Consider the following 25,760-nt stretch of genomic DNA (forward strand, 5'->3'; position numbering starts at 1 on the left):
TGCGGCAGTTGAGGATGTTGCCGGGAAGTCTTCGGAAGGGACTATCGAGAGAAGAGAGGAAACAGCTGACGTAGTACCAGAGGCAGAGAACGCCGACATTCCTATCCCGGTCCCGTACGTCCCTCACAGTGATCTGAGCTACCATCCTTTTTTACTTCACTCGAGTGAGCCCTTACCATGCATGGATCATGTCATTGAGAACCTTGGGTGTTCTATTGATTGTGGGGCTCCTAATCCTGATTTGTGCTTTGCGACGAGAAACCTAGCATTCAGTCAGGAGCTCCTAGTGCCAATGTTCAGTGACAGGAAATATGTGATTGACTATGCGTTCAATCAGTCGGACGTGTTTAACGAGTTGTAAGTGTATTATTCTTTACAAGAGGCTCTTAACATTGCTAATTATATATATATTTGTTGGCTTAGAATGACACTTTTCTTAATTACAGTGTTTTAATTACAGTGTTTTAATGTGAATGTTTCACTTTAGTTCTTTGAATCCACAAAAGTGTAATTCTAACCGTGTGAAGTGTAATTTTAAGGGACAATAGTGTAATTTCGGGTGACAATTTAAACACATTAATCATGTTCACTATTGCCTTTTCAAGGAGTTACTGTTGCGTATGCTCGGGACGTTTGAGCAACCAGGCACACAATCGGACAAAGAACTATGACGACTGCCGATCCGGGACACCTTCATCGTCGACAGTGACCGCACCGTTAACTTGAGAACCGACTTGCTATTTGTCCCGTTCTGCATTGACGACCATTTTGCATGCGTATGTATCAATCACAAATCAAATACAGTCGACTTGCTGGACGGGCAAAGGCATTCTGACTTGAAGAAGTCGCAGTTTGGCAAAGCAGCGCGTTTAATTGTAAGTTATTGTCGATCGCTATCTTCCGAATGCTATCTTTTTTGTTCAATCAGTTTTTTTACGGTAATTACGTACATTTGCAGTCTAGCGCAGTGAGTGATTATTTAGAATCACGGGATAAGGAAAAGAAGAACACTAGGGCACGGGAAATCACGGCGCTATTTGGTGATCCAGCTGGTAGCAATCCTCGTTCTGGCAGACATGAACATTTTGCGCGAAGGTGTGCTTGAGAAGGTCAAAGCTTTTGTTAGCACGAAGGACAAACTGTGGAAGGTATTACAACAGAAGCGTAGACAGCCCCGTGCCAATGTGAAAAAATAACAACCTTAATTTAGTAGTTCTGTTTTTGTGGGAATATTCCCTTGGCTATGTAAACACTTATTTCATACTTTGCATTATTTGCATATGTTAGCAAACTTAATGTAGACAGTTAGTTTTTGTGTAAATAATCTTACGACATTCTATAAAAGAATGCCTTTTCCTCTCAAGCAAGATGCAGCCTCAACTGTCTTTCAATGTATCTACTTCAACAATATAGAGTACTATGTTAGTTAAATCAATCAGAAGAAAGTGTGACTGTAATACACAAAAGTGTAATTCTAACCGTCAGAAGTGTAATTCTAACAGGCCATATCAGTGACAGATTTACCTTACATTACATAAAATATAAATGTAATTTTAAAAGGCAAAAGTGTCATTTTAGTAGTTTTATTTATGAAAAGATAGTAATGTTGTTTTACCTATCTGAAAGATGTTGCAATAATAATTATGTGTACTTTGAAGAACATAATTTGTCATAATAGTCAAGAGGGAAAATTTCAACGTTCTGACTTTGCACATTATAACTGTGTCGTCTAATAAAGAATACTGCATCAAAATACATTCTAATACCAACGGCGACCACTTGTCTTCCTGGCAGTTTGATGTCTAAACACAATACGAAACATCATGTCGTACCTCGTATTTTGTGTAGACATCCCAAAAAATTGTACTACTTATTACGTCTTAAATTCATTATTCTAAGATGCCTTCTTCTTCTTCTTCTTCGTCTTCTTCTCCTTCTTCTTCGTCTTCTCCATCTTCTTCTTCTTCCGACGAGGTTTCGACGATTGCGAGTCCAAGCGGGTGCTCTGCGAATGGATTAGGCGATTCCTTTTGTCATGGTTAGCTAATCGCTTGCAATTTTTACACATGCGTTTTGGCTTCCTTGCCAAAGCAACTGCTTTTTCCTTCTTCGACAACATTCTCTTTCCGCTCCCTTTGTTCTTGGATTTCTTGGGCGGCAAAATGGTTATCTCCTCACTAGGAGAACATCCAAGAATTTTCTCCAACTGTTGTCGTTTATTCAATGATGATCCTAATGGTGAGAGTTTCTCCTTAAACTGTCTAATTAGACAAGAGAAGTTATCGACATCATTCTTCAATTTGCCCATGAGCAACCCAACTGTCTGATGAATCTCCGACCACATTACTGACATCGCAATCTGTTTTCCATCTATTATATCAACGTCCTCAGTTGCTTCACCATTACAATCGAACATTTTAGACAACCTTGCATCTTTACACCATCTTTTAACAATACATTGTTCTGGAATCCTCTTCAGTCCGTTTGATGAGTAAATCCATATGACATGCCGGCAAATAATGCCTTTCCTCTCAAGCATTCTGCAGCTACAAGTGGCTTTCAGTGTATCTAGTTCAACATTATAAAGTAATATGTTAGTTAAATCAGTCAGATGAAAGTGTTGCTGTAATACACAAAAGTAGCATTTTAATCAATAAAAGTGTGATTGTAACGGATAAAAGTCTAATTTTAATCAATTTGTAATTCTAACTACCCACAGTGTAATACTAATCAATAAAAGTGTAATTTTAACGGATTAAAGTATAACTTTAGCAACCCAAGGTAATATTTTAACAACCCAACGTATAATTCTAACAACCCTAGGTGTAAATCTAATCAACAAAAGTATAATTTTAACGGATAAAAGTATAATTTTAGTAAACAAATGCCACAGAATGATACCTGGGCAGTATGTGACCTCATAATTTCTCTCCCTGCTTGCATCTCTTACAGTGGTCACTTCTAAAGAGCCACACTCAGTGAATCCTCTACTTTTACAAGTACCAATTGAGCACTTGGCCTCTTCTTTAAATTCCTCGAATACTTTATGACTGTACACTTCTGCCCCGTGCACTTCAATAGCTAGATGCGTTGATATTTCAGGGAAACGTGTCACATTACGATTGTCAATCTGTTTCTGTGTATGTCTTTGCTGGTCCATCGCGCTGTCAAAACGCATCGTAAACTCAACTAATGTGCCTGACTTACTCTCAAATCTCTTAAAAAAACAATTTTCGCTCTCTGATCTTTGGGTTGTCCTCATAACACCTCCCATATCTAGGTCCCTACAATGAGCCATAACCCAGTGCCTCCTTGTAGCGTACATTTCTTGGAACCAGTCAATGTTATTAACATTGTGTTCCCTGCCAATTTCCTCCCATTTTGCATCGAACTCTGCCGGTTCAATGTCTTCATCCCATATTATGGCATTCAATTTCTTTAGAAACACTGAATAATCATCTCTCGCCATTCCATACTTACTTGGAACCTTGTTCATGATATGCCACATACAATAGCGGTGGCGCTGTTGTCTTGAACACCAACGGACCTTTGCTTTAAGAATACCAAAGATCCCGATCGGTGATAATATACTTAGGCTCTTTGCCACCCATCGCACCCAGAAAACGGGTGAACACCCATTTAAACGAGTCTGCATCTTCATGAGCAACAAGCGCTCCACAGAAAGTGACTGACCGTTTATGATTATCAACCCCCGTGAAAGGTGTGAATGACATGTCATACTTATTGGTGGAATACGTCGGATCGAATGACACTGCATCCCCAAAAACTGAGTAGTTCCTTCTAGCGATCCCGTCGGCCCAAATAGCTTTACTAAGGCTACCGTCAGAATCAACATCATAGTCAAAGAAGAACCCTGGTCTAGTAACAGCCAATTCCTTAAAGTGGTCCACGAACATCTGACCGTCCCGTTCATGAATGTAGCATTTCACATCCCTGTGAAAGTTCTTAAAAGAATTCAAACTAGCACCGATGTTTTCAAACCCATTAACATGTTCCTTCAGAATCTTGTAAGTCTTCGTAGCTCCTATCTTTAGCTGTTGATTAATGACAATCTTTTAGATGTACAGATTTTAATCATCAAAAACATAATTAAAACAGATACAAATAGAGCAGTTCAAAAAAAGAAAAGTGTTGTTTTAACAATAGAAAATGTAATTTTAATCAAGAAAAGTGTAATTCCAATCAACTCAGCCTTGAATTATAAAGGATTATCATTTTGTGATAGTGTGTTATGTTGCATTACAACTTTTGAAACTCTCTATCTCTTGCTGATAGAGAAAACAGATACAAATGTATAAGTTCAAAAAAACAAAAGTGTTCTTTTAACAAGAAAAAATGTAATTGTAGACGCAAGAAGTGTCATTTTAGTTGACAAAAGTGTAATTCTAACAAATTAAAGTGAAATTATAACATAAACAAGTGTAATTTCAATCAAGACAAGTGTAATTTTAATTAACTCACCCTTGAATTATAAAGGATTATCATTTTGTGATAGTCTCGTTATGTTGCATGCCAACTTTTGGAACTCTCTATCTCTCGGCGATACGAGTTCATGGTTGTGCCCACCGTGGAATCACAATTCGTTAATTCCCCTTCATCAAGAACAGCCTAATCCTCGCTTTGCAACCAACACGCCCGACTTTGTGTCTCCTACCCGAGTCCCGCCCGCCACTACACTCCAATTGTCCCTTCGTTTGAACCCCTCTCGGTTGCAAACCAACGACTTTAGATTTGATCTCCCCTCCACGCCATCTCTTAGTCGTGTACTTACGCACATCAAAACCACAAGCAACAAAGATAAATTCTATAAAATGTCACCGCTTCCTCTATTTCCGTGAATTCCCGACCAACATACGGGGTGAACTTAGCTTCAACATCTTTGCAAAATTCTTCTTCGTTCGGCTTTTGTTTTCCATTGTGCTCAATATTATCTGACAATAGCGTAAGAATTATCAATTGTTTTGCATATATTTGTTCAAATTATATATTTCTTAAAATTACACTTTTCGTAGTTATAATTACACTTTTGCCTGTTAGAATTACACTTTATACTATTACAATTATAGTTTATAAACTTGCAGCTTTTCTGTTACAATCAACCCTTTGGTTGTTAAAATTACACTTTTCTGTGTTATAATTATACTTGTTTTTAATAGAATTACAGTTTGAAAACTTACAGAAATTGTCTTTTGCAATCACACTTTTGCCTGTTAAAATTACAAATCCAATCTGTAGAATTATGCTTTTTATTATTACAATTACGCTTTCAAAACTTGCTTTTCTCATTAAATAAACCATTTGGTTGTTATAATTACACTTTTGTATGTTACAATTATACTTGTAATTATTACAATTACAGTTTGAAAACTGACATATTTTGTCTCTTACAATAACACTTTTACCTGTTAAAATTATACTTTTATCAGATATAATTACAGTTTTATAAGTTATGCTTACGATATTGACAATTTCAATTTAAGATACAAATATTACACTTTTGAAATTCAATTCTACCATAATAATTACAATAATACTTAGGTGGCTTACATTAACACCTTTTGCAGTTAAAATTACAATTTCATCGAATGCACTGTTATAAATTTCAAGCCTGACTCTATGATGTTGAACTTATTATTCACAGAGTTCAACTTCCATCATGGAGCAGTTTAACTTATTATTCACAGAGTTGATATTTAACTCCACAATGATGGAGTTCATGATAAAACAGTGGATTTACAGATTTTACATAATAAAATACAAGCTTCAAAAATAACCTAAAATACACTTCCTCATCATATTTAAAGAACTGTTAATATCTAACCTAATGTTTTCATAACAATATGATATATAAACTAACATGAAGAAAATAAAAAAAAAAACAATCCAATAATTACCATGGCCAAATGGAACCATTTGCAAATCCGTCATTTTTTACGTTGGACGTTGGTCTTGTTGTTTGTTTCTCAGCTTCGAGGATAATAATGGAAGATACTCAAGGATAATAATGGAAGATGAACAAGGAAGCTGATATAGGAAGATGGGAAATGAAGAAAGTAGGATTTGCTCTCAATTTTCGCCAGTCTGATGAGTTTTTTTTTTTCAAATTGTGTTTTGGTGGAGTATGTCTAAGAAATGTGTTGAGGAAGGTTGATGATTGATTATGCATGTGTTTGTGTGTGCACAGTGGGTAATCGCAAATTGTACTGACACAGCCCTTCTCTCTCCTGCTCACCCTATTTCTTTTTTTTTTTCACGCCTATAATGGCCTTAAAGTAGGCAAATCTCCACTCTCCATTCTTCTAATCCAAGGGCCCTAAAAAAGACTTAGGGACTCAAAAGATATTAAGGACTTAGAAGAACTTATCACATATATATATATATATATATATATATATATATATGAGCAAAGTTCTTCTAAGTCCCTTTTTTTTTTGAGTCCATAAGTCCCTCCCACAACCCTTGGATCATGCATGGTGGAAGGTTGAGATTGAAAGCAAAAAACACACTTAACACTAATTAATTCACTTCTCTCTCTAGTTTTAATAATACATTCACTAATTCATTATCATACACAATTAACACCATATTTTGTCTTATACTTCAAAGTTTATGAAAATTTTGTTAATATTTTTCCTGTTTCGATTTTTTTCGTTTTTTTTTCGAGACAAGTTTTCGACATTTTAGGATTTTACGAGTGTAATTCTAACAGCAAAAAGTGTAATTTTAAGGAATATTTTCGAAAATTTAGCGTTTTACAAGTTTAACTTCAATCTTTTCCGAGTGATTTTAACGAATAATATTTTGAATTTTTGTCATTTTATCACAAGTTATTGTAATTTAGCATTTTACAAGTGTTATTTTAATGACAAAAAGTGTTATTTTAGTCCAGGTAAGTGTAATTTCAGTCCAATGTGATTGTTATTTTTAGTCAAGGAGAATGTAATTTTAGTCCAGAAAAGTGTAATTATAGTCCAGAAAAGTATAATTTCAAATCCGAGAATGTAATTTTAGTCCATTGAGAGTAACATTAGTCCAATGAGAATATGAGAATATGACCAAGTCCATGGAGAATGTAACATTAGTCCAATAGTAGTAAGTGTAATTCTAGCAGAAAAAGTGTAATTTTAGCCTAAAAAAGTGTTATTCTAGCAGAAAAAAGTATAATTTTAACAAAAACAAAAAGTGTAATTTTAATGGAGAAAAGTGTAATTTTAACAGAAAAAAGTGTAATTTTAATGAAGAAAAGTGTAATTTTAACAGAAAAAAGTGTAATTCTAACGGAAAAAAGTGTAATTCTAACAACAAAAAGTGTAATTTTAGCCGAAAAAAGTGTTATTCTAGCAGAAAAAAGTATAATTTTAACAAAAACAAAAAGTGTAATTTTAACAGCAAAAAGTGTAATTTTAATGAAGAAAAGTGTAATTTTAATGAAGAAAAGTGTAATTTTAACAGAAAAAAGTGTAATTCTAACGGAAAAAGTGTAATTCTAACAACAAAAAGTGTAATTTTAGCCGAAAAAAAGTGTTATTCTAGCAGAAAAAAGTATAATTTTAATAGAAAAAAGTGTAATTTTAATGGAGAAAAGTGTAATTTTAATGGAGAAAAGTATAATTTTAACAAATTATATGAGAAGTACTTAGTAAATGCAAGACTAAAATAAAAAAATTCACAAAAAAAAAACAAGAATGCGATTTTTTTTTATGTATAGAGAAAAGTTGTAACAAGAATGCGATTTTTTTTTTATGTATAGATGATAATAAACAAGAATGCGATTTTTTTTAAAAATATACATAAAAACGAGATCTGAAAAAAATAGATCTATTACCATCTATACATAAAAATGATATTTAACTTTAATAATAGGAAAAAATGTAATTTTAACAGAAAAAAGTGTAATTTTAATAGAAAAAAGTGTAATTTTAATAGAAAAAAGTGTAATTTTAATAGATAAAAGATTAAAATCTAAAATTTGAAAATTTTAACAATAATGTAAGATCTATTTAATAGATCTAAGATTATAATACAAAGATAGCATAAAATAATTAAAATTATAATTTAAGATCTAATAATAAAAAGGAGATTTCACCAAATAAAAACAGAAAAAATGAAAACGAAAACCCGAGCCACCACCACCCCACAACAACAATTAACCTTCGGATCTGTTAAAAAAAAAAAATATATAAGATCCATCACCGACAACACCCCCAACCATTAAACACCCAAAAAATCGAAAAAATTCACCCGTTTTTCAATCAACCAGCCTGAAAGATGGATTTGTTAAAACAATTAAATAAAAATGAAAAAAATCGAATGGTTGTGTTTGAGGCAGATCTGAGAGAAATAGATTTAGATCCGTGGTGAGCAGCCGGCGTGTGGTGAGCAGGCGACATTAATTTTGTTTGTTTGTTTGGAGGCGGGTATGAGGGTGTCGGGTGGTGGAGTTGTGTGCACTGGTGGTGTCGGATGGAGGTGTGTGGGTGGTGGTGGTGTCGGCTGGTGGGTGTGGGTGGTGGTGGGTCGTTGGGTTGTGAGTATGTGGTGTCGGCGGGTATGGGGGTGTCGGGTGGTGGCAGTGAAGAGCAGAGAGGAGGGGAAGATGAAGATGGTGGGTGGTGGGGTTGTTGTCGGGTGGAGGCAGGTGGGTATGGGGGAGGCCGTTGTCGGGTTTTAAGGGGTAGTGGTAGGTGGTGATTTTTTTTTTTGGTTTTGATTTATTTGGGTTTTAGAGAGATGAGAGATTTATTTGGGATTTTAGAGAGGGGAGAGGATGATATTGTGAGGGATGAGTGAGAAGTGTGTGTGAAAAAAAATGTTATATAGTGAATTAATATTTAATTAAAGTGGATTAGTAAAGTAGAGAGGGGAAGTGTTTAAGTATGCATTAATCCCTTTTTTTTTGCTTTCAATCTCAGCCCTCCAACCCCCTCATCCAATGGCTCTAAAGAGAACTCATGGACTCAAATGTAAGACATGGACTTAGATGATCTTTACACTATAAATATATATATATATATATATATATATATATATATATATATATATATATAGGATCCTGTGCGAACCTAAAGTTCGGTGCGAACTGTGCGAACTAAAAATCCCAACCCCTTACTCAATCAGATTTAGACACTCCCGTTATTTTCCTTTCTCCCACTAAAACTCACTCTCACTCTCTCTCATAACTAACGACGACGGCGACGGATCTTCGTCTTCTCTGCGACGGTGACGGCTCTACGTCTGCTCTGCGACGGTGACGGCATATCTTTCTTCGATCCTTACTGTATGTTTCCCCCTTTTGCAACCCTAATTTTTCCCGATTTTCATTGTTCAACTGCAGTTGTGATTATTTTTCCCTTTTTCATTACTATAATAATGTTAAATTTTCATTTTCACAAGCTATTAGTTGGTACAACTGTTCAATCCTTTATTGCTTTGTGCATTTGTTGATACAATTTTAGTTCCGATTATTTTTCAAATCGATTGTCCTGGAACCTAGGTAGTGAAAGCCTGAATTTATCTTGTCAAGCTACATAGAATCCTTTATGTTGTCGTATACACTCATTCGTTATGCTAGATACACCCTATTAACTTGTATATTTCCTCAGATTTCATCTCATTCTCTGTATTTTTGTCTTGGGGTACGTAGATACAGTTTGAAATGCTTTTAGAAACACACCTTCAGCTGGCTATATACACTTTACTTTGTCATTGTTAGACATTGTTTACAATGTTGATTTTTGCCTTACTTTTCTTTTTTTCATTTGTTTTTTTGTATTCCTGTCTAGAGAAAATATTGGCCAACATGGACAATGTAATTTACCTTTGACTCAATGAACCAAAACCAAAAGCGTCGTCTATATACAAACCCCGCAATTTATTTGCTCAACCTAGATACAATCCTTCACATATGTATATACACTCAATTCTCAAGCTAGATACACCCCTGTTAACTTTTGTTTGGGTAGCTAGATACAGTTTGAAATGCTTCTAGAAACACACATTTAGGTGGCTATATACACTTTTTAGTCCATTTTTTATATTCGTAAACTTACACACATTTTCGTAATTTTTTGTGTCACTAATAGTTCTATTTTCAGTTGTTTCATATCCAAGTATGCCAACTTGGTGCAATGGTTGTGTTGTCAATCTTCTTGATGAGGATCAACATCGTTTCGTGCCCTTTATGTCGTGAGAAACAATCACTATGGGTTTCTCGTTTTCTCCGTTAAAGGACGTTATAGTGACTGGCCGTCACTATCAAGCATATGATTCTGTGTTTAATAATCAAGATCTTATGCATAAAATCTTCTCTAAAATTGATCTTCATGAAGATAAAGCACATATGGCGCTCGTATGTCAAAATTGGGCTCAATCAAGCTTCGATACACCCAAGTGCACCTGGTGTTAGCATGGCTTATTGGCTTATCGTAGACATAAATGATGTGAATGGTGTTCGCATTATTCGTAGGGGTCCTAGAATAGTCTTCCAAACATGCAAATGTTTCTTAACGGAGGATATGATTGCCAAATTCTTAGTGCATTTTCAGCAAGCAAAAAATCCATCTCAGAGTACTCATCTTAATGTTCTTGATGATGTTGCACGCGCCAAAGTGAATGAGTCGTTGCATGCTTTAGCCTTCCGAAGAGGAACGAGATAGAGCCATTGGCATTGCTGCGGACTTACTAGTCACTCGTGACAACATATCTTTTCTTGATTTACCTTTGATGTTGTATATATAGCTCATGTGTTCCCACTTTTTATAATTAGGATTTTGCATGTTAAGGTTTTAACGTGGCCCTTTAGGTAGCTGTCTACTTGTTTATTAATTATAATCTGATGTATCAACCTTCTTAGTTTAACATTTTGGATAATATTAAATTTCATGTAATCCCTGTACTTTATTTTCAATATGGAATGGTTCACTTTTTCTATGAACTTGTTATGTATTTCCAAATGCAATGTTCTTTACTTATGAGTTTTCATTGACTTTTACATCTGTTATACTTCCTTCTGTTGTTACAATTTTATTTTGTTACATTTTTTAGGATACCCTGCCCCTACTTTTCTTTTTGTATTCTGCCGCTCTTAACTAGATACACTTTTTTGATGTTGCTAGACACACACCTTCACCTAGCTAGATACACTTTATCCCCTCTCCATTACTAACGAGTTCCGCTTTAGTTAATAACTAGGTACACATCTTTAATCACCGCATACACTTGTTTTAGATCCGCGATACACACCCATAAGATAAAGTTGGCTAGATAACCTTTTCTCTATTGATTTGTTTTAAGATACATACACTTTGTGAAGTCACTAGTTACACATCTTCGGGCTGCTACATACACTGTTTTGCCAGCTAGATAGACTTACCTTAGTTCTGAGATACATGACTTTTGGCAGTTACATACACTTTTCTAAACTGCTAGACACACATATTTAATCAGCTACATACACTGTTTGAATGTGCTAGCTACACAACTACGAGATAACGCAATATAATCTGGAGATAGAAGATAAACTTGGCTAGATAGCCTTTACTCTGTTTATTTTTTTAAGATATATACACTGTTTTGAGCTGCTAGTTACACGACTTTGGGCATTTACATACACTGTTTTTGATCTGATAGATATAGACCTTCAAGACAAAGTTGGCTAGATATCCTTTACCCTGTTGATCTGTTTTAAGATAGATACACTTTGTGGAGTCACTAGTTACACATCTTCAGTCTGCTACATACACTGTTCTTAGTTCTGAGATACACGACTTTTGGCAGTTACATACACTTTTCTAAACTGCTAGACACACATATTTGATCAGCTACATACATTGTCTTAATGTGCTAGATATACAATTACAAGATAAAGCAATATAATATGGAGATAGAAGATAAACTTGGCTATTTAGCTTTTACCTTGTTTTATCTGTTTGAAGGTATATACATTGTTTTGAGCTGCTAGTTACACATCTTAGGGAAGCTACATACAAGGTAAAGAAAGTAGTTGTCGGGTTCACGACTTTGGGCATTCCCATACACTTTCCTACAACACTAATCTCTTGTTTTACATATACAGAAATGATGGATTTAACGATCAGCAATCATGGTGCGAGTACAAGCAAAGAACAAGCTATTACTGAGGCAAAACTATGTAAGAGAACCACTAAAAGGAAGAGAAATGATGATGATGGTGGTGGACATTGTTTTCTACGTACTCGTATGTCTCCTAAAATGCTGATGTCATTTATCAACAGTGGTTTAAGTGAGAAACAAGTATCTGATATTAAAGACATGGGATTTGGTGGCCTTCTCACTCTCAAGACAGATATGGCGCCGAGTGCTCTTGGTCATTGGCTTGTTACCCGTTTTAATTCTGCGTCTTGCTCTTATATGAAAGGTCAGTTTTATATAACAGATGAAGATATTCATTTGACGACCGGTATTCCAATCAGTGGAAATGAAGTCCAAATAGCTTCCTTAAATGATAAAGATAAGGATTTTCTTGAGTTGAAGAGTAGTTGGATGAAACAATTTGATAAAGAACTGGCACATGGAGACTAAGGACATCCTTAGTCTGCTTATCACGCAAAAGGAGGGCGGGGAGCAGTTTAAAAGGAACTTCATTGTATTTGTTGTTTCTACTTTTCTTATGGGTGTAAAGGGGACCCTTGCAAGTCTTCGAGTCCTGAAATGTCTTAAGGATGTTTCATCTGTTCAAATGTTAAACTGGAGTGGGTTTACCGTAAAACATTTATTGAAAGTGTTGACTCGTGGAGAAGTTCGAAGAATGATTGGTTTGGAGGTCCCATCATGGTTTTTGTCTTTTGTTATTTAGATAGGGTGTGCTACAAGTTTTTCTCAGTTCCTCGTGTCTTCCCCACGCTAGCAAATTGGACAAAAGTTAAAATTTCAGAGAGGCTTAAGAATGAGATGCAAGATGGGTTTGGAACAGGAGCTGCTCTTCCTCGGATTGTCAAGGGTGTAGTTAAGGAGATAAGTTTCATTGTTCCATCAGCAGTGCTGAGTATTCTAATCAAAGAAAAACAGAGTCCGGTGATGAATTGAAGGCTTCCTCAAAGGTGGTCGACGATACTAAGCGGATAAATGCTATCAAGGTTAGCGCAGAATCCGCAACTATTCTTGCAGATTCTTATGCAATGTTCACAAATTCTTTGAAGCGACCAAAGTTGTTCAACCTGACTCTAAACTTTTACAACATCTAGCTTTAATGGATGAAGCTCTTGGTGCATGTCTTGTCCTTCATCACAACCAACGATGACACCGAAAAAGATAAAGAAAAGGAAGCAGTTTCTAATTCAGATGAACATGACACTCATAAATCTAATCCATGGTCTAAGCTAAATGGCAAGTCATTTGAATCTGAAGATGATTTGTGGGCAGCTGTTGTAAAATTAGAAACTGCCTTGGGAAAACGGCCGGTTAATGTTCAAAGTAATGTTAACAAGAAAGGGAAATCTACTATCAGTTTCTGCCAGTCACAAGAGGAGTTGTGTGAACCGTTGAATATTGATAAAACAGCTAAAGCTTCAACTTTGTTCCGTCGATCACCAAGGTTTACACACCAGTCCCCTTCATGTAAACTACAAAGTTCAGAACCACCACAAGTTGTTGAGAAAAAGTTACATGAGGATGGTTTACACATTGCAGACGAACATATGGAGAGTAATGTTCTGAAGAAATCAAAATCAGTTAACCTTTTCGATTCCAAGACTCCACTCCGGACTTGCCAAAGTCAACTTCTCCTATCCTTCGGACTCTCGTCACAAAAGGACTTGTTTGAACCGCTGAATTTTGAGAAAAGAGCAGAAGCTTCAACCTCAATCCGTCGATCACCAAGGTTTACACACCACTCCCCATCGCCTTTTACACCACCTTCATTCAAACTACTAAGCTCGAATCGAAGAAGATGTTGTTAAAAATATGTGTGATGGTTTACAAGTTGGAGATGAAAACGTTGTAAAGAAAGCAAAATCTGCTAACCTTGTGGATTCCATCATGGTGCGTATGAAGAAAGCGAGAACTGCTCCATCCGAAAAATTGTCTAAGTCAACTTCTCATATCCTTGTGGAATCTGAGTCACAAAAGGAGGAGTCTCAACCGTTGAATGTTGAGAAAACAAAGACAAGCGGAACCTCATTTCGTCGATCGCCAAGGCTTATACACGACTCCCCACCAGTGTTTACTCCTCCTGTGTGTCCATCACCTGATCCCTTAACCCCAACTGAATTCCCACTAGTTATTAGCTCAGAATCACAAGAAGATGTTTTGCAAAAGATCGTTGATGATGCTTTAAATATAAATGTAAATGTGGAGCCACTTGAAGTTGTACCACTTTTTTCTTTGCCCCCAGATGAACCAACAAGGGCTAAGAGGGTTAGAGTTCGAGACAGAGCTTTTCGATCTCCTTTTCTTCAAAGAAGTATCAGACTTGATGGCAAGGTGAATAAAAATGAGAGAGAAGCACTGGACTATGTATTTTCAAATTTTCTCGATGACAGTTTGTACGGTACTTCAAATTTCTTGCTAGATACATTCCAAACAATTCTTCATTTCATATTTATAGTTAGGTAGATACAGTCATTACTTTTCTTAATTTATTTTCTCATTTCATTTTGATTGAACAATTATGTATGCATTGAGATCCTGTTCAAAATTGGTACAGACATTTCAGTTACTCGGGCAAATTTGAAGATGCTAGTATCAGGTGATATAGTGCCTAAACAAGTGATACATGCCTGGTGTTGCGTTTTGAATAAATGTGAAACAATTAGAGCACATACTTCACCTTCTAGGTTGTATCTCCCACTGTCTAGTGAAGTAAGTTCTCAAATTGATGACAATTTTACAGGGGCATCTTTGGTAAGTATTTACATTTGCTAACCTTCTTGTATGGTTTTCTCGATATAGACATTTTTAAGAAAAATATTATACAATTGCATATCTTTGTGCCTATAGTTTCTGAGAAGCCATTTGCAATGTGTTTCAACTTCCTAACAAAGAAGTTGGAAATCTTGCATTTGATGAGGCCAGAGATGGTAAATTTTGCACCAAGTATTGAGCCTACGGTATCCACATTTCAGCCTACTTGTTTTGTTGATGCTATCATACGATATTAATATTATTTGCATTTTTGAGAAATGTTTGAATTTATATATCCTATGCAGAAAGACTTTGTTATTAAATGCTTTCTCAAGAAAATGCCGTCTATAGTAGTCATCCGTGACATGAAGCCAGAGGAGATTATTCTGAGGTCAAATCTTGGTAATGGAAGTGATTCATGAATTTACCTCATGCGGTTGTTGGAGAAATACAAAGGAGAAAGAAGGACTTGTGTGTTGGGACTCCAAGATGTAAGTTGCTTTACAATGTTTTTCCCTATTTATTTACTTGTATGTATATGAGTAGTATAAATCAATGTTCCTTGTTTTGTAGAACAACCAAGTTAAGGTTTTTGGTACAAGGGCATGCTATGAGTTGTTGTCTTTTCTTTGGTAATCAAGACTTCCAAAATCTAAGAAAGAATCCCGGAGGTGCCACCAAGGATACCCACAATGTCGGTTGTTAGACACGAAATATTGGCTCGGGTAATCAATGCCCGCAAGGATGACATGTAATTTCTAAACTTTTATTACATATTTGTTTGATTTTTGTTTTAGAAGTTGTGCTAATTGTATTGGTTTGTAGGTATTTGGATGAAATTATCGTGGCCCTTGAATGGATGAATGTCTGTAAAAAGCAATGAAAAGTTTGCAAAATCGTCAATGGATAAGGGATACGGTTAGTATATAAACATTTTTCATTTAATCGACCAGATAGGTGATCAAAATTTTGTAACAATATTTACATTTGTAGGTGATTGACATGTTTGGTGTGATGTGTACATATAATCGACCGGATATTCTCAGTACTTGCCTTCAACTGTGAGGGTATGTATCTAAGTAGTACATTTTGAATTTACTTTTTACTTTTCCCTTTTTTACTTCATTTTTGTGAGGAATCATATGTCATCTCAACTATGTTCCAAAAGAAAAAACAGATGTCATATATTTGTTAGTATAGTTTATTAACTTATTTTTTTAATTTGTCAGTATGCTAAGCCACAATTAAAGGTTAACGAGGTAAACTTTGTTTGGTTCCCTCATCTTAAGATGCACTACACGCCAAAAGATGGAGCTACTATTGAGAAGGTAAAGTTACTAATGTCCAAACTGTGATAATATATGCATAAAATACTAATTACCATGCATATCCTAGTTACTTACCTATGTAAATCATTTTGCTTTTATGTAGGTTTTTTTCACAATCGGCAAAGATGGTAACCATTGGTTAGCTTGTGTGTCTGATCTCAAGGAGGAGAAGAACTACATTTTGGACTCTCTCAAGAAATATAAGAAAAATGATAAGAAAGTCATGGAGGAATATAATACTTATGTGGAGGATATTGTATGGTCGCCATTTTTTATTTTAATTCAGTCTAGAAGTCACAATCTAAGATATTCATACAAGTATTTTTGTTGATTGTTTGTTGTTCACAGATAGTCAATGTTGCAAATCGGACCGAGCACCAATGGTTACAAGCGCGTCAAGGCCATCGGTTTGTTTCCTCAAGTGAAGGATGTCCCCAAAGCAAGCAAACACGTTAGTTTGTTATATATTTTTGTGTTATTTTTTGCTTAATGTTAATTATTTTAATATCATTTTCAATATCATATGTTGCTTGAATAGTTTTGACTCATGGAGTATATGTCATGAAGTTTCTGGAAGGTGCAATGTTCAATACAGATTTGTGGACGGACAAGAAACATTACAAAGTGAGTTTAATGGACTTGATAATTCATATATGTTTTATCTTAAATTTTCTGCCATTTTATCTTAAATTTCTGTCATTTCTGTCCCATGTTTTAAGAGATTCGACCAGCTTTACATTACCTGTTGTAGACGGACTGTAATGATACCCTAAATGCACCCATGCTAAACCGTTATGTGGGAAATGCACCCTGTCTTTAAGAAAAGCACATTAGCGTTAATACACTCAGGGAAGAATTATGGGAACAACTTTAATATCCCTAGTCCAGTCAACAGAATCACTAACAATGAAGACTGCTTGGACCCTGGTGGAGGATATGTACTTCATTCGGGCTGCCATTTTATCTTAATTTTCTGCCTTTTTTTTTGTTTTGCAGGACTTGATTGCTTATCGTCGACAAATTATGTTGCAGCTGATAAAATGGGAGAAAAACACTTCTCAGGTATCCTTTTTCTGTATTTTTATATGTTTGATTTGTCATCTTAGGATTCGTTCAGGTTGGTACAGTTTTTTTAATTGCTAGATACACTCCTTCAGGTTGCTACATACACTTTTTAAAATTGTTAGATACACTTTTTAAACTAAAAAAAAAAAGTCAAAAACTTGAACAAGGGGTAGTTTAGTCATATTAGGTGCAGTAGCAGAATTAGGATTTCGTAGTCAATATTTTTTCATTGTTCAGGGAGATGATCTCCCATGATAGTCTCTCGTTTCGCGTTATCTTTGCTTGTAAGTTATAAGTCTTAATTCCGTTAGTCTCTTGAAAGACGTATCACGTTTGAATTATTGTGTCGGAATGCTCAGTAATTAATTTAATGGTCAACTGAAAGGAAGAAACAGTAGGAAGGAAAAGACTAAAACTTCAATCATGAGGTGATGAGAAAAAGAGGGAAGAGTGTGAACCTTGCGGTTTTCTGAGATGCCTACTGTCAGCCAGCAATTGCGATTACGTTTTTTGATATGTAATCTTTATAAATTAAATATGAAGTTCCGTTAGTCTACTGAAAGACGTATCACTTTTTTCAGGTTGGCTACATTATGTTTTTTGAACCGCTAGATACACTCGTTAAGATGGCTACATACACTATAGTCTGTCCCTACATATACCTTACACTTCCATATGTTGCTTTAAAATAATTCAACCTCATGTCATTCTTTTTTTAATCTCCAGGCGATTTTTCACAATGGTTGATGATGAAGATTATTGGATCATTTTTTTTAATCAAGCCTTATTTCAAAGGATTCGGCATCAGTTCACATTTTTATTTTTCTTGCAAGAGTGGTTGTACTTTGAAGAGGTTGATTAAGTCGGGGTGACTTTTGTCTAGTATTTCACATTTTTTAGTTTCCTTGTGCTGTTTGTATCCTTTCAAAGGAAATAACTTGGAACATCGGTGGGCAACTAGATACACTTGTTTGGACTGCTAGCTACACTTGTTCGTACTGCTAGATACACTCCTTCATTATTTTTGTGGATACACATCCCCGACTTTGTGGATACACATAATGTTCCTGGTATAGGCCATTGGACAGTTACACTTCAAAATAAAAGTAAAAGGGCAATGGCTGGCTGCCGGAGATTAGGATTTTGCCAAAGCTCGGAGAAAGGGAAGCATAACATCCGGACATCCGGTTATTGTTGGCGAATACTTAACCAACCGGCTAATTGAAATTCTGTTATTAGTATTAAATTATCATACGTGACACTTTTGATCAAGTTGTCTATAAAATCGAGTAATGAGAATGAGGAAAACTTGGACTATAATGCTTGACACTTAATAACAAATAAACAACACAAAAAGTGAAGAAATTTGAAATGTAGTACAGAGGAAAAAAACAGATATGGAAAGTCGAGGCAGCGATGAAGAAGATGTGATATAACAAAGAGACCTGACATTCGATCTGGTAACTCAAAACATACTTCAAAATAAAAGGATGTGTGGATACACATACCCGGCTATGATTTAAAGATTCCGTTACTATTGTCCTCGGTTTGATTGCCTACTACTCCGTAATAGTTTTAAATTGTAAAATTTGGATTGTAGCCCATCTTTGAAGTTATAAAATATAACCAACATTATAAAAAGTGCAGTACAAATTAATAATCCGGAAAGTAATTGCGGATTTCAAAACGAATATCACTGAAAACATCATTATCACCTTCAACCCAATCCACCGGGTCGTTTTCCCATGCAAGCGGAACTGTCCTGAACTCAAAGGAAGGCCCCTGAGCATACAAATATGCGACCAGTCCCAAATCATCTCTATTAGCAACCCATAAATATGGTCCTGACGGAGGTTTAACGTTTTCAAACCACCACCTCGAAGCTTCATTATTAGAAAAAGCGCGCTCCAGTTTGCGAGCTTGACGGAAGCATTCGCGCTCATCTCCCGCTCCAAACTCAATCATTGCATGTCCCTTGAACGACCCATTAGAAGAAATAGCCGGGTGGATAGCTTGAACTAAATTTAATCCAAAGACCCGAATAACTTCTACTAATCATCAAGATCATATGAGAGAGTTTCCTTTCCAAACCCATCTCGTGTGCTTGGCAAATTATAAAGAATACACATCACAGGTTTGACGTACAATATTTCGGAATGGCGTCCGAAACTTTCTACTGAATCAAAGGATTCTACATCAGATTCATAGGATGCATCAGATTCATAGGATGCATCAGACATAATTAGTTTATAGTATAAGAATGGTTGAGAGGGAATTCAGTATAGATTAAGTTTGAAGTTTTTTGAAACAAACACATGAAAACCTATTTATATAGAAATAATTAAGGCAGATGCAATGCATCCGATGAATCTGATGCATAGAAACGTTTGGTGCATCCTATGAATCTGATGCACAGAAATAATCTGATGCATAGAAATAATTAAGGCAGATGCAATGCGTCCAATTAAGTTTGAATTTTTTTGAACAAATGAATGTTTGGTGTGAAACCAAGAGAAATGTGTAAATGTGTGGTAAATAGAAACGTTGTAAATAGTCAAGGTTTTTATCAAGTTGTTTTTATAAAGATCAACCAAAAAGAATCCAAAAAGAATTGACACAAATTCTTACTTAAGACGGGCACTATTCGTCTTAAGTTGTAGACGGATACTATTTTGTGAGACAAAATGCCCAAATAGAGGATAGTGGGAGGCACATGGGGGTGCCCCCACTTGTCCCCCATATTCGTTTTGTGAGTGTAACTACCCGTCTTAAGATTCGACCCGTCTTAAGCAATACCTACTCAAGAATTGAAACTACACCAATTCACTATTCCCATGGTTTCATCAATTTTTTAAAATAAAGAACTTAATCTTCAATTTGTATTTATATTTTATTTTTCATTGTTCAGGGAGATGATCTCCCATGATAGTCTCTCATTTCGCGTTATGCTCCTTGTAAGTTATAAGTCTTAATTCCGTTAGTCTACTGAAAGACGTATCACGTTTGAATTATTGTGTCGGAATGCTGTAATTAATTTAATGGTCAACTGAAAGGAAGAAACAGTAGGAAGGAAAAGACTAAAACTTCAATCATGAGGTGATGAGAAAAAGAGGGAAGAGTGTGAACCTTGCGGTTTTCTGAGATGCCTACTGTCAGCCAGCAATTGCGATTACGTTTTTTTGAGTTGTAATCTTTATAAATTAAATATGAAGTTCCGTTAGTCTACTGAAAGACGTATGTTTTTTGAACCGCTAGATACACTCGTTAAGATGGCTACATACACTATAGTCTGTCACTACATTATGTTTTTTGAACCGCTAGATACACTCGTTAAGATGGCTACATACACTATAGTCTGTCACTACATACACCTTAAACTTCCATATGTTGCTTTAAAATAATTCAACCTCATGTCATTCTTTTTTTAATCTCCAGGCGATTTTTCACAATGGTTGATGATGAAGATTATTGGATCATTTTATTTTAATCAAGCCTCATTTCAAAGGATTCGGCATCAGTTCACATTTTTATTTTTCTTGCAAGAGTGGTTGTACTTTGAAGAGGTTGATTAAGTCGGGGTGACTTTTGTCTAGTATTTCACATTTTTTAGTTTCCTTGTGCTGTTTGTATCCTTTCAAAGGAAATAACTTGGAACATCTGTGGGCAACTAGATACACTTGTTTGGACTGCTAGCTACACTTGTTCGTACTGCTAGATACACTCCTTCATTATTTTTAGAAAAGGATGTTCGATACAAACGCCATCTTTGTAGGAGAATTCAGAACTTTTTGTCCATTTTTTCATCTAAGAATATGAAAAATTTAAGACTAAATTTATATAAAAGAGATGATGTGTTTTCCTAGTTTATATAAACAAGTATACAATGACGCATTGTGACCATACACTTTTCCTGGACTTTGGTAGTTACATTCCACGAGTCCATAATAAAGAAAAAAAATGATTTGGTTGGAGTAATTTGATGTTCAAGAGTTTATTGAAATGATGTTGCATCTTAAATTTTGGCTTTTTCAATTTTTCGAATCCTATTTTTTTAATCGCTAGTTTCACTTGTTCAGTTGGCTACATACACTTTGTTTGCCTCCTAGTTACACTCCTTCCGCAGCTACATACACTCTAGTCAGGCCACCTCCCTATTTGAATACAATGTATACACTAACCCCCTCTATACTCCGTCAATCCATAGTCAGTATAAAAAACAAAAAAAAAACAACGTAAAAACGTAAATAAAAAAAAAAGTTGGAAGTTTATACAAAACCAGTCTTTCCAAAAACTACATAAACCAAAAACCCATTGAAATCGGTTTTTTAAGTGAGTACATAACATTACAAAACATAACAGACTTTTTTGAGTGACATCTACAAATGCCACATAAACCAAAAACCCACTGAATTCAGTTTCAAGGGAGTCGACTCGGGCAATTTCTACTATCATGGTTACTCATTTCACCGCAAGCACGGCATTTTCTCAGAGGCTTTGCATTTTCCAAGACTGCCTTTTCCTTGTTTGATGTTATCCTCTTTCCCGATCCCTTATTCTTGCACTTCTCTGGTGGTAAAACAGTAACTTCAGTTGGAATTTTTGACCCAAGAAGCATCTCAGTCTCAGCTTTCTTATCTTTTGACTTTCCCGACTTAATTGAAATAATCAACTTTTCATTGAAACTCCGGAGCAATTGAAATAGCGCATCAGAATGTTTCTCACTATCCTCAACAAGTGAGACTGCACTAAATACCTCCGACCATAATTCACTTATATTGTTCTGGCGACTTTCGATTGACACACAATCAGCTAGTACAGTTTTTCCAACAACAGTAGAAAGAGGGTGGGAGGTTGCAGATTTGCTCCATCTAAGTGCTAAATACTCTTTAGGTATATGATAAAACCCCCTATCTTTCAACACCCATAAAATGTGCCTACAGAGTATCCCAATTCTTTCAAACATCTTACAAGAACAAGAGAACTTATTATCACTTAAAATCAATTTTGTATTCCTTGTCTTTCTCACGATCAATTATTGAAATATTATCATTCGCACCACTTGCATTTGGTGATGGTAAATGCCCACAAGTATAACATGCTGCTTGGACTTCTACTTGGAAAATATAAAATATAATGATTGTGTAAAACTCAGAAGCTTGCTTTTCTAAAAGGAGAGGGGTTGTCAATTTTGGATAACAATTCTTATCATCAGCCATTACCTTAGAATATTTCCATCTCTGAGCATCCATTGCTGTTTGGAAATGCATCCAAAACTCGACAAGTGTGACATGTGGGTTGGTGAAGTTTCCAAAGAAGCTATTTTCAGACTCTGATCTTGATGTTGTGTGCAAAATCCCACCCAAATATGTGTCTTTAATGTAAGCATGAATCCAAAGAGCACGGTGCTTAAACATTTTCTTCAACCACTTGTTATCACAAAGCTCATATGAGGAAATTATCGAATTCCATTTCGATTCAAAATCTTCTGGAGTGATTTCTACATCCCAAACAACTGAGTTAATTTCCTTCAAAAAAGTTGTGTCTTGGGAAATCGATAGACCAACCTTGTTAGGCAACTTCTTCATTATATGCCACATACACAATCGGTGGCGTGTTTTGTCACCAAACACACCCTTAACAGCTTTTTTGATGCCTCTACATTGATCAGTTATTATAGTAATAGGATAGCGATCACCCATAGCCGTTACAAAATTTTGAAACAACCACGAAAATGATTCTCGCATTTTCGTTTCGTATCAAACCCGCCGCAAAAAGTAACGCAACCCTTATGGTTATCAACACCCGTGAAAGGGACAAACACCATTTTATATTGGTTGAAGTTATAAGTGGCATCAACAGAAACAACATCACCAAAAAGGGCATAATTTTTAAGTGATATTGGATCTGCCCAGAAAAGCTTAGTTATTCTGCTTTCATCGTCCACATCAAAATCAAAATAGAAAGATGGAGACATAGCCTTTTTCTGCATGAAGTTCTCTATTAACATCTGGGCATCATATTCTTTGATGTATTTCTTTACATCCCTTGAAAATTTTTTGAAATCTTGTAAAGAAGCACCCACATTTTTGTATCCCTTCACATACTGTTTGAACATCCTAAATGTTTGCACAGGACCATGGTTTACATGAGCATTATCCATTATCATTTTTTTGTGAACCAAGTTTAAATCCCTACATGGTTTCAAATGTATCATAGTTATTGGCGTATTCATAGCATGTGAGTGAACCTCAACAAAATCATAAATCTCGTATTCACCCGTTTGAATTCTTCTAAAACTAACCTTAGCCTGACAACCAATTCGCGTAAGGGTCCTCTTCTTTTTTGTACCCTTGTGATTACTTTTGCCTTGTTTATTACACACGCACCACTTGTGTGTAACTATCCCGTCAACTAATTTTGTTGAGTCTAATCTAGTAAGGAACCCACAAACCTTGGCATATTCCTCATAAAAATGTATGCCTTCTTCCAAAGTTGCAAATTTCATCCACAATGCTGGTTTTAATTCTGCTAAGCATCTTGGCAATCCCACTTTTTGATTATCGAAATCAACTTCTGGGGTGGCTACAACATCAAAAAAAAAAAACAAAAGGAAATGATTTTAATTTTATCTGTTACCACCTACACAAGCTTCTTAGACAATACATTACTTAATTAGAAGCTACAATTTAATACCTGGTACATTAGTGGCAAGCAATTGATTTTCTTTTGAATTACTTGAAGACGCTTGCACATTAGTAACTTCTACAATGTCTGCACAGAAAATCAAAGAAAAGAACTGAATTCTGGAATCAAACATAATCCCAAAATCCTAGGTAGTGGAACACGTAATTTTAATTTGTCAAGTTACATACAATCGTCTACGTAGTTATATACACTCATTTGTGAAGCTATATACACTTTGCTACCTTTTGTTTATTGCACTATTTTCATCCCATTCCCTCTATGCTATCTAAGGGTAGCTAGATACGCTTTAAGTGCTTCTACAAACACACCTTCAGTGTGGTGTATACACTTTTTAGACCATAATTGATAGTCGTTGCTTACAAACAAAAACCCAGGATCCTGAAATCAACTACGACAGTTTATCCAAACAGAATCTCAAAATCCAAACAGGGCCTTAATATCTAAGTCGATCAAAGTAATACTCCCCGCAAATTTACAATCATACATTTTTTAATATTGACAAAAACACATCCTCAACTACCTAGATACACACACCAATGAAAGCAACTTATTTTGGGTCACAATTAGCAAGAATAATAAAATAATGTATCACGATAATTCCCTTCTTCAAATTATATGTAAATAACAAGATTTGAAGACACATTCATACATCTACATACATACACATCTTTAACTTGCTGGATACAAAGAACATGCAACAATGTTACCTATAACTTCGCCATTACCGAATCTTCTTCTTCAATTATTACCATCCAAATAAAAATTCGTTCTTGTTAGATTATTACCCAAATCAGATGGTTCTATCATCAAAGAAACTCTAATTTTTCGATCACAATAATTTTAATCAACTAATGAACCAACAAATCTAGAATCAAAACCACAAAATACCATCTTAAACCAAAAAACTAATCAAGTTAAATTTTTAAGCAAACCCTAAGTTTTTAAATTGGATTTGTTTCAAAATCTGAATTAAAACTTACCTTGAATTTGTATTCCGAGGTGCAATAATGGGGTTTGATTGATGCGCAAAGAATGGTGTCGGAAAGAGAAACGAAAAAATCAAGATGAGAATTTGTTATCGCATTAATGGTGTCCGAAAGAGGAACGAAGAACGAGAATTTCGTCATTATATAGGGGGGTTAAATGCGGTTCGCACCGAACTTTAGTTCGTAACCCCCGACCCTATATATATATATATATATATATATATATATATATATATATATATATATATATATATATATATATATATATATATATATATATATATATATATAGAAGAAGGATCAAGTGAGTCCACCCAAATTCATGAGTTTCAGACACCACACTTACCATCCCTCGCCCTAATCTACCACCACCACCATCATCGGCCGCAGCAGCCTAGACGACCGCCGGAGTCGGCTCTCTCCTACACCGGCGACGCTGACCACGCCAATGAGCCACTCTCTTTTTCAATCGCTTCCTTCACCGGCGACCTCGTATGGATTTACCGACAATGGTGACGAAGACCACTTTTTGACTCTAAATTTCCTGATTACATCGCCCGCATAGTTAGTTTTATGAAATTCTACTTCCTTTTTTGTAGATCTAGCACTCAGAAGAAATTTCGAAGTTATTGGACAGTGTTGCGTGGTGGGTCAGGTGTTAGTCGTGGGTACGGTTGGTCAGTGGTGGTTGCATAATATATGACTGCAGATACACAAGCTAGTACTACAAGATACACAAATCGACTTGTGTATCTGGAGTATTAATTTATGATACCGC

General features: G+C 35.5%; 3 protein-coding genes across 3 annotated transcripts; all 3 read right to left on the reverse strand.

Annotated features, from left to right (window-relative positions):
* Window positions 1-1,025: 1,025 nt before the first annotated feature.
* On the reverse strand, window positions 1,026-3,469 carry LOC141642006 (protein FAR-RED IMPAIRED RESPONSE 1-like). The gene is made up of 3 exons (XM_074450664.1): window positions 2,902-3,469; window positions 2,087-2,568; window positions 1,026-1,139 (listed from the first exon to the last, which is right to left on the reverse strand). Exons 1-3 carry the CDS (start codon window positions 3,467-3,469, stop codon window positions 1,026-1,028), a joined length of 1,164 nt encoding a protein of 387 aa, XP_074306765.1.
* Window positions 3,470-21,708: 18,239 nt separating this feature from the next.
* LOC141642015 (uncharacterized) lies at window positions 21,709-22,254 on the reverse strand. Its single transcript, XM_074450675.1, has one exon. The coding sequence runs from the start codon at window positions 22,252-22,254 to the stop codon at window positions 21,709-21,711; it is 546 nt and encodes a 181-aa protein (XP_074306776.1).
* Window positions 22,255-22,279: 25 nt separating this feature from the next.
* On the reverse strand, window positions 22,280-22,990 carry LOC141642023 (protein FAR1-RELATED SEQUENCE 5-like). Its single transcript, XM_074450688.1, has one exon. It carries the CDS (start codon window positions 22,988-22,990, stop codon window positions 22,280-22,282), a length of 711 nt encoding a protein of 236 aa, XP_074306789.1.
* Window positions 22,991-25,760: the final 2,770 nt, after the last annotated feature.

Source organism: Silene latifolia, chromosome 1 (assembly GCF_048544455.1).
Source record: "Silene latifolia isolate original U9 population chromosome 1, ASM4854445v1, whole genome shotgun sequence".
Classification (NCBI taxonomy): domain Eukaryota; kingdom Viridiplantae; phylum Streptophyta; class Magnoliopsida; order Caryophyllales; family Caryophyllaceae; genus Silene; species Silene latifolia.

Bases quoted from the DNA above. Each gene is read 5' to 3' on its own strand.
- LOC141642006 (XM_074450664.1), bottom strand. From the start codon at position 3,469: ATGGCGAGAGATGATTATTCAGTGTTTCTAAAGAAATTGAATGCCATA. The intron at 2,569-2,901 runs GTATCATTCTGT...ATGTTGAACTAG, and splicing joins TGAGGTCACATACTGCCCAG to ATACACTGAAAGCCACTTGT. The intron at 1,140-2,086 runs GCAAGGAAGCCA...TACCTTCCACAG, and splicing joins AGGAAAAAGCAGTTGCTTTG to TTTGTCCTTCGTGCTAACAA.
- LOC141642015 (XM_074450675.1), bottom strand. From the start codon at position 22,254: ATGTTTGAAAGAATTGGGATACTCTGTAGGCACATTTTATGGGTGTTG.
- LOC141642023 (XM_074450688.1), bottom strand. From the start codon at position 22,990: ATGGGTGATCGCTATCCTATTACTATAATAACTGATCAATGTAGAGGC.